General features: G+C 35.6%; 1 protein-coding gene across 1 annotated transcript in view; it reads left to right on the plus strand.

The window, feature by feature from the left end:
• SLCO6A1 (solute carrier organic anion transporter family member 6A1) overlaps positions 1-16,091 on the plus strand; it is a 96,938-nt gene that overhangs the window by 1,992 nt on the left and 78,855 nt on the right. The window contains exons 2-4 of the mRNA XM_087861894.1: positions 6,614-6,874; positions 10,002-10,187; positions 12,021-12,117. Coding sequence (XP_087718020.1) covers positions 6,614-6,874; positions 10,002-10,187; positions 12,021-12,117 — 544 coding nt within the window. The remainder of the gene's footprint in view (positions 1-6,613; positions 6,875-10,001; positions 10,188-12,020; positions 12,118-16,091) is intronic.

Consider the following 16,091-nt stretch of genomic DNA (forward strand, 5'->3'; position numbering starts at 1 on the left):
CCAGTGTGCATTCTCCCAAAATGAGGACACTTTTTGACCTAACCATTATACACCCTTCTCAGTCAGGAATATCAGTGCAACACTACCATCAAATTAGGCATTGGTGGCCCCACTCAGATATTGCCAACTGCCTCGATATTGTCTCCTTTTCCTTTCTGGTCCCAAATTCTATCCAGGAACACACAGTGGATTTAGTTGTCGTATTTTAGACTTCTTTAGTCTGCAGCAGTTCTCCACTTTCTCCCTGTTTCTTATGTCCATGCAAGTCTTAAGGTATATGGGTCTTTCACTCTGTATGGGGAATTTCAACTTGGGTATATCTGCTGTGTTCTCATGACCAGACTCAGGTCATGCCTGCCTGATTGAATCCAGACCATTATGAAATTGTTATCAGGCATAGTCCCAGAAGATATATCCATAAAGTTGGGATTTTAGTGGTAGATGGGTATTTTTGGCATGTAGTGGCATCATAATGAATCAAGCTATCACTTGTGTTTGATTGGGATGAAGTACCAGTTCAGGTACATATCTTAAAAGCCCAAGTGGCTCTTCATTTTACCTGATGGTAATGATAAAGACTATAAGGATTCTGCTGTTGGATGGAATCTTTTGAGTGCCCTTAAGCACTTACGAAGAGAAAATGACAAATTCAGCTCAAGTCCTATCTGAGAATTCTGGAGCTCTCATCACAGCCATAAAAGAAGTTCTTATTTCTTTTAACCGTCAATCTTATGCTTTTGGAAATCAAACACAAAATTTAAGTGTTTGGGTGGATAAGTTGTAATGGCAGTTGAATGCACAGTCTTGTTAAGTTTGTCTTGCATCTTCTCTTCTGTTACATATCCAAAAATCATTGTTAATTTTTTAGTCTGTTAAGTTTGTTACTTGTTAGGATAGAATGGTGACTTCCAAGCTCTTTACATGTAGGACTGGAATGGTATATAAGTTTTTGTATGGACACATAGTTTTGTTTCTCTGAATTTTATACCCAGGAGTGGAATTGCTGGGACCTATAGTAACTTTATGATTCACTTTTTAAGTATGCTGTAGGTTTTTCATGTGTGTGTTTTATCAGTTTGAAGAAATTGCCTTCTATTCCTACTTCATTGAGTATTTTACTAAGAAAGTGTGTTGGGTTTTGTTAAATGCTTTTTCTGTTTGTGTGTGTGTGTGTGTTTGTTAATGTGGTTCCTGCCCATTATTATATTAATATAATGAATTACATTGATTCACTTTCATATTTGGTATGAAATTAGAAGTCCCATGGCTTTGCACATTTAAATTTGGTAAAACATTCAAAATAATCATAAACAGAAACAACTTATTTGAAGAGTTTTGTTTTATAATGTATTTGTCAAAAATTCTCTGAATATTTTGGCTAAAATACTTCAATAGGAAAAAAGAACTTTATACATTATTTAGTAGTGTTTTCCTGGAGCTTACTAAATATTTATGCACCTGTAGAGAGTGTTTTCTCAATTAAAATGTGACCTACAGTGGAGAGTCATTTGGAGACTTCACATTTATTAACTATTATGTTGGAAGTCCATAAGACCTCATTCAGGCTGAATGATTCACTAGAAGGATGTGGGACTCAGAGAAAGATGTTATATTCATGGTTATGATTTATTAAAATAAAAGAATACAGATTAAAATCAGTAAAGAGAAAAGCACAAGGAACAAAATCCAGAAGAAACCAGGTCCAAGCATCCATGTATCTTTCCCAATGGAATTGCATGGACATGCTAAATTTTTGCCCAACAATGTGTGATAACACATGCAAACAGTTGCCAAACAAGCTTCTGTGAGCCTTGGTGTCCAGGTTCTTTTGGGGAGGATCAGTCATGTAAGCATGCAACATCTGTGAGACTGACCTCAGCTACTCAGTCTCCATTACCGCACTCCCACACGCACAACAAAAAACACATTCACCAGAAATCATATTGTTAGCATAAATTATCTGATCAAACTGACACACGGCCCAAGGCCTCAGGCATACAGCAACAGATAATCACCTTAAATCCCCATGTTTAATATAAATTGTTCTGTGTGGTCCAAGGCCTCAGGCAGAATATTCCAAGGGCTCAGAGTCATCTTCCAGACACCAACCAAAGGCCAGTCTTGAAGACAGGCATTTTTGAGCAACCAAGGCCTGCTGAGTTAATGCTTTACTGCAAAACTATACAAAGCAAGTTGGGTGAATTGCAGCTAATTTCATGGAAGCAATTAGAAAAAAAGATCATATTAAAAATATATTCTTCAGAAAAAAATACGAATAACATTTTATTAGAGATAAGTATGGCTAAGAAATTAAAGTATGTGAGTGCATATCAAGAACATATTCTTTTATTTTTTTGAAGTTATGATATATAATATAAAGGTGTTTGAAAAGTTTTTGAATAAACTTTTAGCTTCACCATGTAATAAAACTAATTTGTCTATAAATGACAAAAATCATAGAAGTTTTTTATATACTACTGCATTACCAGGCATTGAACCAGGGAAAAAACAAACCATCAAAGATGAAATCTGAAGTTGGTTATCTGACCTGACTGGGCTTGAAAACAATGAAAACAGCAATATTTGTGCCTGTGGAAAATGGTTATACTGGATGTGTATGTCATGTAGTGATGTTATTTAAAATGTTGCCTAAAATCAAGTTCTTATTGATGGCAAGACTTTGGGAGATGAGTGGCTTCTCTAGCTGACTCATATGGTAGAACTTTCAACTAGAAAGATTCTGGGGTTGATCAAGTTCTTCTGACTGCTCTGGAAAGTTTACAGAAAAAAAATAAGAAGTTTAAGGCATGATTAGGAAAATGTGTGAGCTTCTCTGATGGTTCTACAAGAATCTCATTACTTTTAGCCACACACTGCATATTTTGAACAGTTCCAATGCAGGATTACAACATAAGTTCAATGCACAGATTCACCAGATCACTTTTGTTAGAGTTGAGATTTTGACTGGAGAAGAGTGGAACCTTAAGAATTGGGATGAAGGCATTTGGCTGGAATTCAGTGAATCTGAGGAGCATAAATCCCCAAGTCCTAAACCTCCTTTCCCAGTAGGAGCAACGTATCTCCCATGTCTGAAGAAAAAGCAATTCCTTTTTTGAAGACACTGAATTTACCTCACCCAAGCTAGGGGAGTGCTGATCGCCTTTATGATGCACGCCACTACCCCTTAATTGCTGTCAGACTCGTAACTACAATTAGATCCCAGCCTTCCCACAATGGCTAACATAAAGTCTATCCTGGGAGGTACTATACACCACAGATTTGCCTGCCACTTCAGTGATGTCTCTAGGGAGCAATTGGTTTGGAGTGTGAGGGCTGTCTCTTCTAAAATGAAGGAAAAGTTTCTCCACTTGTTCCATTCACTATTAAGAAACATAATCTTCAGGGGTGCCTGGGTGGCATAGCGGTTAAGCGTCTGCCTTCGGCTCAGGGCGTGATCCCAGCGTTCTGGGATCGAGCCCCACATCAGGCTCCTCCACTATGAGCCTGCTTCTTCCTCTCCCACTCCCCCTGCTTGTGTTCCCTCTCTCGCTGGCTGTCTCTGTCAGATAAATAAATAAAATCTTTAAAAAAAAAAAAAAAGAAACATAATCTTCAGGGAACCTGTGTTTTTTGAAGGTGGAAGTATGTTATGGTAGCACTATAGCTCTCCTTAGGGGAGGCCCTGAAAAAATAGAGGAGAAAGGAAATCTTTCCAGTGGGCAGACCATTGAGCAATACATCTGATGATCCATATTGCCTAGATGCCATGCTGCCATTGCCTAATGGTTTGACCATTTGGTGGCTAGGAGAGCTGGGTAAGTAGCATGTCTCTTTGAATGGGCAGAGTTATGCTGTGTGGATGTTCACCAAAAGAAATCCATTGCAGAGGAAGGTTTCAGTAATGAGATAGGTAGCCATCCTGTGAAAATTCCCCATTGTATGTCTTGTTCAGTGGGCTCATGTTTATGGTGACAATTGCATCAAGCATAGAGGTTATGCCAGAGCTGAATGCATGGATTTATCCTTACCAGTGCTGATGTGGCTATTGCCCTTATTGAATGCCTTATACACCATCATGGTCATCTTATTTATTATCACATTGCTTTAAATGAAGAAACTCATTTTCTAGGAGAAGAAGTATATCAGGAAGTTCATGTTCATGGAATTCACTAATCTTACTACATATTTCAATAACCAGAAACTCTTGGCCTTATAGATAGTTATAATGTCCTATTGAAGACTTACATAAAGTCCAGCTAGGAGACAACAATTTTAAAAAATGGGGATGCTGTCCTGTAAGGTGAGGGATATGCTTTGAGATAGCAACCTACATATGTTATGTGTGATCAAGGAGTAGAAGAGGGAGTGAATAATGGACGAAGGAAGTTATCAACCGTGTTTGCATAACCATTTAGAGAAATAGAAACTGCAGCAACTGTGCATTTTTTCTTATTGTTTTATGTGTACACACACACACACACACAAACATATATACACATTTGTGTGTGTGTGTGTGTGTGTGTGTATGTATGTATTCCAATTTCTTTTTCTTTTTCCCTTACTATTTTATAAAAGAGCATTGTGGGAGATAACATTACAAATTCATCTCTAGGTTACAGAATATCCCTGAGAAGGGGAGTTAATACCCCAACCTCAGAGATGAACATAGTTACTGACAGGACAGTTCTTGCCTTGGCCATTATCCTCCTTGGCCACATTTAAAATGAGAGTTGAAGGAAACTCTTCTGTTTGATGCAACAAAGTTTTTGTATCTTGTCTCCTGCTGGTCTTGGTCTGTTAAACTGTTGTTGCTCCAAGTCTGACTTAGAGTTTCTTTTTCAGAACAGTTCCCTCACAAATTATTTAGGTCTATGATGTGTGAGAAATTATTTATTTATACCTTTCATACCTTTTTATACCATTTATACCTTTGCAATTTACTTTTTGTATTAAGAAAAACCATTTAGGTTTATGATTGAACTAGAAGATGGAGTAAAATTACCTTGTGATGGATAGGATGATTGGTTGAACTCTGTGTCTCTGTTGTTGTTGTTGTTGTTGTTGTTTTTCCCTTGGAAAGAGTAAGAAATCTTTTTAAGAATGATAGTTGCACAATGTTGGGCAGAAACGTGATGGTGTTGCTATTAATTTGGTATTCTAGTTCAAATAGAGGAAGAAGGGTGAAAATGAATCCTGAGTGGTGTAAAAGGTGAACTCTCCAAGTTTCTTGTCTGTTGGCCATAGACTTCATTATTTGTGGTCTGGACTCACTCCTACTTCCAAGGGGCCTAGCAGCCTGTAAACTACATTTCCCAGCCTTTCTTTCTCGCGGGCTTCCACTTAGGCATTGCCAATGAGAGGCTATGGCAGTAGATTTGAAAAGGGGGCAAAGGAAAGCCCCTCTTTTGTTTTTTCCTCTCTGTGGTGATGTTTTTGGCAATAGCAGCAATACTGGGTGAATAAGAACTCCTGGATTTATGCTCAGGCATCACTGCAGCTCCATCAGCAGCAATAGTGGGTGCTTCAGCAGCCAATGGGTATGGCTCTTGCTCTGCAAATGCAAGAGCAGCAGAAGCAGTGGGTGACTGCACGTTGCCTCTCAAACCATTAGCAGTAGTGTAGGTCCTGGCCTTCCGCAGAAGAGGTGGTGATTGCAGTTCCAACAGCCCCAGCAGCCCGTGCTCCAGCAACTCCCACCTCATAGGTATCATGAGTTTTGATTGGTAACTCTTTTCCCTTTTCACTCCAACAAATGTATTACTTTTGTAACCAACCTCTGTATTAATTTCTTTATGTTTCAAATATTTAGTACAATTTTTTCCTAGTTGGATACTAAGGGATAGAAATGCACCTACATGATACCATTTACTTAATGTTTAGGAACATGACAAACAATTCTCTGTATTGTTCAAGGATATATACATTGTCCAAAAAAAGGATTTAAAAGAGTCAGAAGTTATAAACTTCAAATATAGGATACAGGTTATGGAGAGAGAAGAATGTGTTTGGGGAGTGCATGCTGGGCTTCAAATATGTTATATTTCCTATTCTGGGTGGTAGATAAATATTCATTAGATTGTTATTTATTCATTTTTTAAAAGATTTTATTTACTTATTTGAGAGTGAGTGAGAAGAAAGCGGGGGAGAGAGCATAAGCAGGGGGGAGTGGTAGAGGGAATGGAGAAGCAGACTCCCCACTGAGCAAGGATCCTGATGCAGGGATCAATCCCAGGACCCTAGGATCATGACCTGAGCCAAAGGCAGATGCTTAACCCATTGAGCCACCTCTGTTATTTATTCATTTTTATAATTGAATTATAATACATTAAAATAAAGATCAGTACTAAGTAAGATGACTAAAAAAGATGAGTATTCTCCAGTAAATAGGTACAGAATAGGTATAAAAATTTAATTAGCAAATATTTCATAGAGGTTAAGGCCTATTAGTATTTTAGAAAACGAATCATGTGCTTATGGATCTTAAACAGTCAAAATAATGTAAAATAAACTTAAATCAATGTAAATTGTTTTGGTTTATAATGATTATAATGGTGTTCTCTTTTGTCTCTTAAAATGCATATTATTGCTTTCTTTTTTTCTTTTTTCATTTTAGGTATTGTGTTTGGTCTCGTAGATCTGAGCATTGACACTTTTGAGAAGGAAAGTCATCTGAACAACATGGAGAATTTATTGTTGTCTTTGACTTATGATATTTCATCTTGCCTGATTGTGTTGTTTATAGCATACTATGGAGGGAGAGGAAACATACCAAGATGGATTACATTTTCCTCCTTTTTAGTAGGATTTGGATCACTTTTATTTGCTTTTCCATATTTTAGTGGTGGAAATGATAGAGCAAGTGTAGACATTGAAGGTAAGATTATAAAAGGTGCATGAAATTATTATTCATTTAAACATTGGCTTTAGGAACTTAAAATACACTGTAATACTTGTCTGTACATCCGTCCGTCTGTATCTATGTATATTACCATGTTTGTTAAGCTAATTAACTGTAGCTCCCTACTAACATATATATGCTATTCTCTTATCTTCTCATGATCATATATCCTTTCATGTAAGAGATAGGCATAAGAAGAAGAATATTTTGGGATAATTATTTTATGAAATTGTTTTTCTTTCATCAGTTTTCATATGTATTATAAAACTCTTGAGAACTTTGGTAATTCCTTATGTCTTCCATAATATGCTTTCCTTAATCCTTTATTTTGACTTTAACACACATACACGAAAGCACAGATTAATACATAAATAAACACACAGAAAAAGAAAGATCAGACTCCTACCATTTCAAAATGGGAGCTGCTCTTTGGCATAGGACTTGGAATCTAAAAAGATTAGTGGCTTCTTCACTTTGTTCATTTTTAAAAAGACTTATTCCGGGCTCGGGGGTGGCTCAGTCGGTTAAGCGTCTGCCTTCAGCTCAGGTCATGATCTCAGGGTCCTGGGATTGAGTCCCGGATCAGGCTCCCTGCTCAGCGGGGAGCCTGCTTCTCCCTCTCCCTCTGCCTGCTGCTCCCCCTGCTTGTGCTCGCTGTCTGTATCAAATAAATAAATAAATAAAATCTTTAAAAAAAGAGAGAGATTTATTCCACAATCTTTTTGCTATTGCTAGTAGATAAAGGTTACTTTGAAGTTTCAAAGCACTATTCCTGGCACTGTTGTGTTGGGTAGTTTCTTGGTGTGTATAGGTCATAGCGATGTTAAAATGGATCTACCCATTTTGGCAACCTTCAACTGGCCTTTAGCAAGACATTGTAGAAAAAGCCATGACGATGTCTCCAGGTGTGTATGTATGTGTATATACATGCTTATGATATTTAAAAGTATGCTTATGATGTATGCTCACAATTTAAATAAATAGTACCTATTAAATGCAATTTATATAACATACTTGTATACTATATAATTCACATATTAAACATTATGTTGATATATATCCTCAATATATGAACTATATAATATTCACATATATTTATAATATTTTATTCTCTTGGTGGAAAACATTTATTTTCAGATGTTGGACAGCAGGAATCTCAGGACCATGATCCCTAGGAGAAGGGAAACCAACAAACTGAATTTTATGGGAGAAGGCAAGAGCTGCAGACAACGGACATATTTGATTATCAGGAGGCTGAATGACCTCCTTGAGTTTAAAAATTATGAATTCAAAGTGAGATTTGCATGGTCGTGTGTTTTTCCCCAGCCATATTCAGCTTTACAAGTATAAGACCAGAGTAGGGAGAAGAGTTTAATTTGATGAGGTTTGCAATTTTACCAAGGGATTACTTGGTAAGAGAGCAAGGGATTTAAAAGTGCTAAAATGACAATGGGAGAAGTTAAGGAAAGAAGAGGATATTGGGATGGTGAAAAGGAGCAGTATCAAAATCCTAGTGCATTTTAAGGATTGTTGGAGTTGGGTTACTAGAAGTGAATGTGGAATGCTTGAAATTGCAACTAAGAAAGGTTTGTAGTTATTGTTTTTGGAAGTTTAAAATCAATTAAGTGGAGTACAAGTACATGGGAGGAGAAAAATTCAAGGGACTATGAGATTAGGGTATTTAAAATATCACGTTGATACTGATGTGACCACAAGTTAACATATCTGTATAAAATTGACTCATCAGTATTTTAAATCACAGTTCTAAACACCTCCTCCCGCTTGACATGGAGTCAACTAGCAGTTGATACAGATACTGAACCAAATGAAAATTTCCGTTAGTGTACTATATTGCAATCTGCACTCTAGCCAGTTTTCTACAAAAATATTTTAAGAGCATTTGTTAAATTCCAGTCAAAATGGACACAATCAGAACAATCTAATAGCATTGCCTGGATCTACCAATCTAATAAAAAATGCAATTCCAAGAAACACTTCTTTACTATTGTTTTACAACCACGTGAATAAAAAAAGCTTAAGAGATAGACAGCCACCTAAAGGAATTTAAAATCTAGTGGGTTACCATACAATGACTAACTTTAATGGAAATAAATTTTTATTATATAATGCCTTCTCTTTATGAGAAGAAGTTAGTGTGTCTAAAAAGGGAAATTATTCATTTATCTTATTTATTTTAAAAAATAAATAAATAAGCAGGGCAGAGGGGCAGAAGGGGAGGGAGAAACAGACTCCCCTCTGAGCAGGGAACCTGATGCGGGACTTGATTCCAGGACCCTGGCTGGGATCATGACCTGAGCCGAAGGCAGACACTAAACCAACTGAGCCAACGAAGTGCCCTGAAAAGGGAAATTATTTAAACAGAGTGACACAAATTTAATGTGATGATTCCTGAAGAAGTGGATATAGAACTAAACTCAGAAGATAATCTGATAATACAGATAATCTAGAACATTAGAAATACTTTTTCCTGGGTGTCAAAATTCAGGGATACCGGTTACCAAATTTAAGAGGAACATATGTGTGTTGTGTATGTGTGTATATGTATATACAAATACACACATAATTGTGTATATACGTTATTGTGCATACACATTTATATTTGGTTTATAATATATGCATCTTTTCCAGTATTCCCACAAAACTCCTTTTATAATTGCATTTTATTTTATTTTATTTTATTTTTTTTTTTTTTTTTTAAAGATTTTATTTATTTATTTGACAGAGATAGAGACAGCCAGCGAGAGAGGGAACACAAGCAGGGGGAGTGGGAGAGGAAGAAGCAGGCTCATAGCAGAGGAGCCTGATGTGGGGCTCGATCCCATAACGCCGGGACCACGCCCTGAGCCGAAGGCAGAGGCTTAACCGCTGTGCCACCCAGGCGCCCCTATAATTGCATTTTAATGAGAATATAATGACTGATTTTAGAACTGCTACATTCAGTGTAAATGAAATGTTAACTAAAAAAAGGCATACTGGTGGAAATAGCTTTGTACAAGGTAAAATATTTCGTGAGAGATACTGTATATTTGTTGTATGTTTAATTTTTTACTCATTTAACAAAAAATAATTATCTTTTCAAAAGATATCTGTCAAGAAATGAAGACTACCACGGTTTGCAATAAAGCTGTAACATCATTCCAAGCAAAATATGTAACTTCCTTCATCCTGGGGCAGATTGTGCAGGCAGTAGCAGGAATGCCTCTTTATATCCTTGGAACAGTTTTTATTGACAACAGTGTTGCCACACACTCAGCTGGTATTTACATAGGCAAGTTTTTTTTTTCCCCTCTCTAATATGGTTGACCCATTTTGAAATTTTATTGAACTTTTACATCTTGGTGTACATATCTAAACAGACATGTAAGTGCTAGTTATTGGCCCTTAAAATAACATTATAATAAATGATAATGGTATGTGTGACTTCAAAATCACATTGAGCTGCCTAATTCTGAGGAATTGCTTGAGATTTGGAATAGTAGACAAGTCATCTGAAAGTCATCAAAAAGATAAAGAGAAATGGGAAAAGGACATACTTTCTTAAGTAATAAGAATGATACTCTATGTATTATGTCATATATATAATGCATATAACATTTATGTATGTATTTGTCATATCAAACTATATAGCTTGCATTTCATTTCTCTAGGAAAAAGTCTCAAATTATTAGATTGGATTGTTTGAATAGTTGTATGTTTCAAACTTTGGGGACATAGGTGGGAAGTTGCTGCCATTATGTTTATGAGGGGATAGAAATATTGTTTCATGCCTCCTCAGGACTGGATTCAGTGTGGTGTTGAAATCGTCATCATCATTGTACTAAGCTCTTTACATGCATTAACTCACTTCACCTTTTGGGGGGGCTCAAATATTTTGAAGTTAATGAAAATATAATCTTGTTCATCCTATGAAGAAGAGAAGTGATATGCTATTTAATTGACTACAATGTAGTACCTTCTATTTCTAGTCTTTTGTGCCATGGTATCCTACAATAAGTAGCCCAGGGGTATATCTCACAATAATCTGTATTTCTTTATGTTGCAGTAGTTCTGGTCTTGGTAGATCATCTATCTGTACAGAGTTGTTTATCATAGTTTTTAAAAAATTTAAAAAAACTTTAAAGTATTGTGAAGGTGACTTAAGAGAACCTAGCATTTTGCACCAAAATAATTATTTTTCCACCAGAAGTAAGGAAAGTTATGTCAATAAATTAAAATAGATGATATTCATATTTATGTTTGCTTTTAGAAAAAAAATCGCAGTGATTTATTAATGTTGGCCGAGGGTGGCAACAGATCTGTTTGTTTTACTTTTGCTTCTACTGAATAAAATTAAAATGCACATCTACACACTGTAAAAAGTTGCCACCTCCTGCCACCATGGCAGCTAAGGTGAAGTGTACAAAGCTACCACAAAGTGTAATCAGGTATATTGAATTTATATTTATATTAAATGTAAATGTATTTATATTACATTAAATATATAGATTAAATAAGATACAGTGAATTATTATGATTATCTAAGTTTCTTTAATACAAGCATTGGGTAATATATATGATGGTTAATTATGTGTCAACTTTGCTGGATTTGTTTGGTCAAACATCAGTCTAGATGTTTCTGCTCTGTTTTTTAGGTGTGAGTAACACAGTCAGTAGACTGAGTAAAGCAGATTACTCTCCATTATGTGGCGAGCTTTATCGAATCAGTTGAAGGCTTTCAGAGCAAAAACTTAGGTTTCCCCAAAAAGAAGCAATTCTTTCTACAGACTGCTAGGCAGAAACTCTGCCTGAGTTTTTCAGGCTTTCTGACCTACCCTGTGGGTTTTAAGCGTTGGTATGGACTCAGTACTGTAACATTAACTCTTACCTGGGTTACCCACCTGCCAGCCTGCCCTACAAATTTGGACTTGCCAGTCTTTATAATTGCATGAGGCAATGCCTTAAAAATCTCTCTCTCAATATCCTATGGGTTCTGTTTCTCAGGAGGACCCTGACTAATAAAGTATGCCATGAGGCTTTCAGAAGTAATCTATTTCAGTGATATAATTTTTGTCATGACAAAGCTGGCTTATGTAGTTGTTTGATGTTCAGTATTCATTTTTAGGCATAATGGAAGCTTCGGTAGTACTCGGATATTCTTTGAGTTATGTGATAGCAGCATCCCTTACTAGGGGCACTGAGAACAGTATTTTTGCAATTAGGTAAGCCATTTTATTTCCTTGTTTGTGGTTTACATTGTATACGATATTTATTGGATCGATACTGTAGCCTATAAACATACATATATATTTAATTTGTAATAACCATATTTTAGGAAGAAAGTGTAAATGTGACTGATATGCACATATATGTACATATAAATCTAGAATATACACTTTTATCTTTACTGTTTGAAATGTAATTTTAAAAACACTATAATGACAACCTTATTACTAATTCTACATACAGTTTTTTGAGAAATTGTGGAGAAAACACATAACATAAAATTTACATCTTAACCATTTTTAAGTGTATAGTACAGTAGCGTTAACCATGTGCACAGTGTTGAGCAACAGATCACTAGAACTTTTTATCTTGCAAAGCTAAAACTCTGTATCCATCACACAATAACTTCCATTTACCCATTTCTCCCCAGCCCCTGAAAACCACCATTCTACTTTCTACAATTTTGACTACTTTTCATACCTCATATAAGTGGAATCATGCAGTAGTTGTCTTTTTTGTGACTGGCTTATTTCACTTAGCATAATGTCCTCAAGGTTAATCTATGCTATAGCATATACCAGTATTTTCTTACTTTTTAAGGCTAAATAATATTCTGTTGCATGTATATGCCATATTTCTTTATCCTTGTATCTGTCTATGGGCATTTAGTTTATTATGTCCACCCCTTGGCTACTGTGACTAATGCTGCAGTTAACATAGATAAGCAAATATCTCTTTGAAATTCTATTTTCAGTTCTTTTGGATGTATACCCAGAAGTAGGATTGCTAAATCATATTATAATTATATTTTTATTATTTTTGAGGAACTTCCATCCTATTTTCCACAGCAGTGCTACCATTTACATTTCCACCAGTAGTACATAGGGTTCCAATTTCTCAACATCCTTGCTAGCACTTATCATTTTCTTTCTTCTTCTTCTTCCTTCTCCACCTTTTCTTTCTTCTTCTCTTTCTATGTCTCCTTCTTCTTCTAATAGCTATCCTGACAGTTATGAGGTGGATAGCTCATTGCGGTTTTGATTTTCTTTTCCCCAATGATTAGTGACGTTGAGTACCTTTTCATTTACTTGTTGACTATTTATCTATCTTCTTTGGAGAAATGTCTAAACATTTATTCTGTAACATCTGCATATAGTGCTTCTTCTAGCAACACCATTCAAAGACTTATAGGTGCCATATTCATCCCTGTGGTTTCTCACACAATACTGCCTCTGACAAGGGAGCATCTGATAAAACAAAAAAGTGTGATGGTATGACAACTACAGATTTCACTGGTCTTATTCTGTAACCCATTATCCAGAAATAGCTGACTTGATAGAATGTTGTCATGGCTTGATACCCTCAACAGTTTTTTGGTGGAATCTTTAGGTTTTCTATATTTAGGATCATGTCATCTTCAGAGACAGTTTTACTCATTCTTTTCTGATTTGAATACCTTTATTTATTTTTCTTGACCAGTTGATCTGGCTAGTACCTCCAGTGCTGTGTTGACTTAAAGTGGGCATTCTTCTCTTGCTCCTGATTTGTCATATATGGTTTTATTATGTTGTTGTATGTTTCCTTTAAACTCAGTTTGTTGAGAGTTTTTATTATGAATGAATGCTAAATTTTGTCAAATGATTTTCTATATCAATTGATATGATCCTATGATTTTTATCTTTCATTTTGTTCATGTGGTGTATCACATTGATTGATATGCAGATATTGAACCATCCTTGCATGTCTGGAATAAATCCCACTTGATCATGGGGTATGATTCTTTTAATGTATTGTTAAATTTGGTTTCCTAATATTTTGTTCAGGATTTTTGAATCTGTGCTCATTTTGGATATTGGCTTATAATTTTCTTTTCTTGTAGTGTCCTTGTCTGGTTTTAGTTGTACATTTAAATGCAATGTCCAATTTCAATTTATTTTTTTGTATAATATGACAAATGGGTCAAGTTTCTGTTTTTCCCCTCAAAGGGATATTTCACTGTACTGATGGCATTTAAGGATCATTCCATGTTTTTTTTTTAATTTTAATTTACTTTTTTATATGACACAAACTTCAGTACTTATGACATAAAGAATACCAGCTTAATACATTAAGATTCTTTTACAAATCCATAAGGAAAAAAAAAAAAAAAAACAACCCTGCAAACACTTGTAAAGATTAGCAGGAAGTTCACAAAGGAAGGAATACAAATTCCCAATAAACATAAAAATACACAGAAATTGGTTCCATTTCACTATTAATTTGCTAAAAGAATAACAATGACATATAATATACATAATATATTATAATGATATAATTATACATTATTATATTACATATTATATATATAGTTAGCAAAGATTCTGAATACTTAGTGCTAGCTAATTTATGGTAAAAAGACACAAATAACTTTTGAAGAATATAATTAGAATAACTTTTTTTTCTTTTTTAATTTAAATTCAATTAAAATATCATGTATTATTGGTTTCAGAAGTAGAGTTCAGTGATTCATCAGTCTTATATAATACCCAGTGGTCATTACATCACGTGCCCTGCTTAATGTCCATCACCCGGTTACTCCTTCCCCCCAACTCCCTTCCCCTCCAGAAACCCTCAGTTTGTTTCCTATCATTAAGAGTCTCTTATGTTTTGTCTCCCTCTTTGATTTCATCTTGTTTTATTTTTCCCTCCCTTCCCTGTGATCCCTTTCTTTTGTTTCTTAAATTCCACATATGAGTGAGATCATATGATAATTGTTTTTCTCTGATTGACCTATTTTGCTTAGCCAGATACCCTCTATCCATAGCCAAATACCATCCACATCATTGCAAATGACAAGATATCTTTTTTTTTGATGACCGAGTAGTATTCCATCATGTGTGTGTATGTACATGTGTGTGTATATGCACCACATCTTCTTTTATCCATTCATCTGTCAGTGGACATCTGGTTTCTTTCCATAGTTTGCCTATTGTGGACATTGCTGTTATAAACATTGGGGTGCAGGTGCCCCTTTGGATCACTACATTTGTATCTTTGGGGTAAATTCCTAGTAGTGCAATTGCAGGTCATAGAGTAGCTCTGTGTTCAACTTTTCGAGGAACTTCCATACTGTTTTCCAGAGTGGCTGAACTAGCTTGTATTTCCACCAACAGTGTAAGAGGGTTCCCCTTTTTCCGCATCCTTGCCAACATCTGTTCTTTCCTGACTTGTTAATTTTAGCCATTCTGACCAGTGTGAGGTGGTATCTCATTGTGGTTTTGATTTGTATCTCCTTGATGCTGAGTGATGTTGAACATTTTTTCATGTGTCTGTTGACCATTTGTAGGTCTTCTTTGGAGAAATGTCTGTTCATGTCATCTGCCCATTTCTTGATTGGATCATTTGTTCTATGGGTGTTGAGTTTGATAAGTTCTTTATAGATTTTGGATATTAGCCCTTTATCTGATAAGACATTTGCAAATATCTTCTCCCATTCTGTCTGTTGTCTTTTGGTTTTGTCGACTATTACCTTTGTTGTACATAAGCTTTTTATTTTGATGAAGTCCCAATAATTCATTTTGCCTTTGTTTCCCTTGCCTTTGGAGATGTGTCTAGCAAAAAGCTACTGCGGCTAAGGTCACAGAGGTTGCTGCCTGTGTCCTCCTCTAGGATTTTGGTGGATTTCTGTCTCATATTTAGGTCTTTCTTGAGTTTATATTTGTGTGTTTCACTCTTCTGCATGTGTCTCCAATTTTCCCAACATGATTTGTTGAAGAGACTTTTTTTCCATTGGATATTCTTTCCTGATTTGTCAAAGATTAGTTGACCATACAGTTGAGGGTCCATTTCTGGCTTTTCTTTCCTGTTCCATTGATCTATGTGTCTGTTTTTTGTGCCATTACCATACTGTTTTGATGATTACAGCTTTGTAATGGAGCTTGAAATCCGGAATCGTGATGCCCCCAGCTTTGGTTTTCTTTTTCAGCATTCC

This window comes from Ursus americanus, chromosome 5, assembly GCF_024610735.1.
Source record: "Ursus americanus isolate L20-20 chromosome 5, mUrsAme1.1.p, whole genome shotgun sequence".
Taxonomy (NCBI): Eukaryota; Metazoa; Chordata; class Mammalia; order Carnivora; family Ursidae; genus Ursus; species Ursus americanus.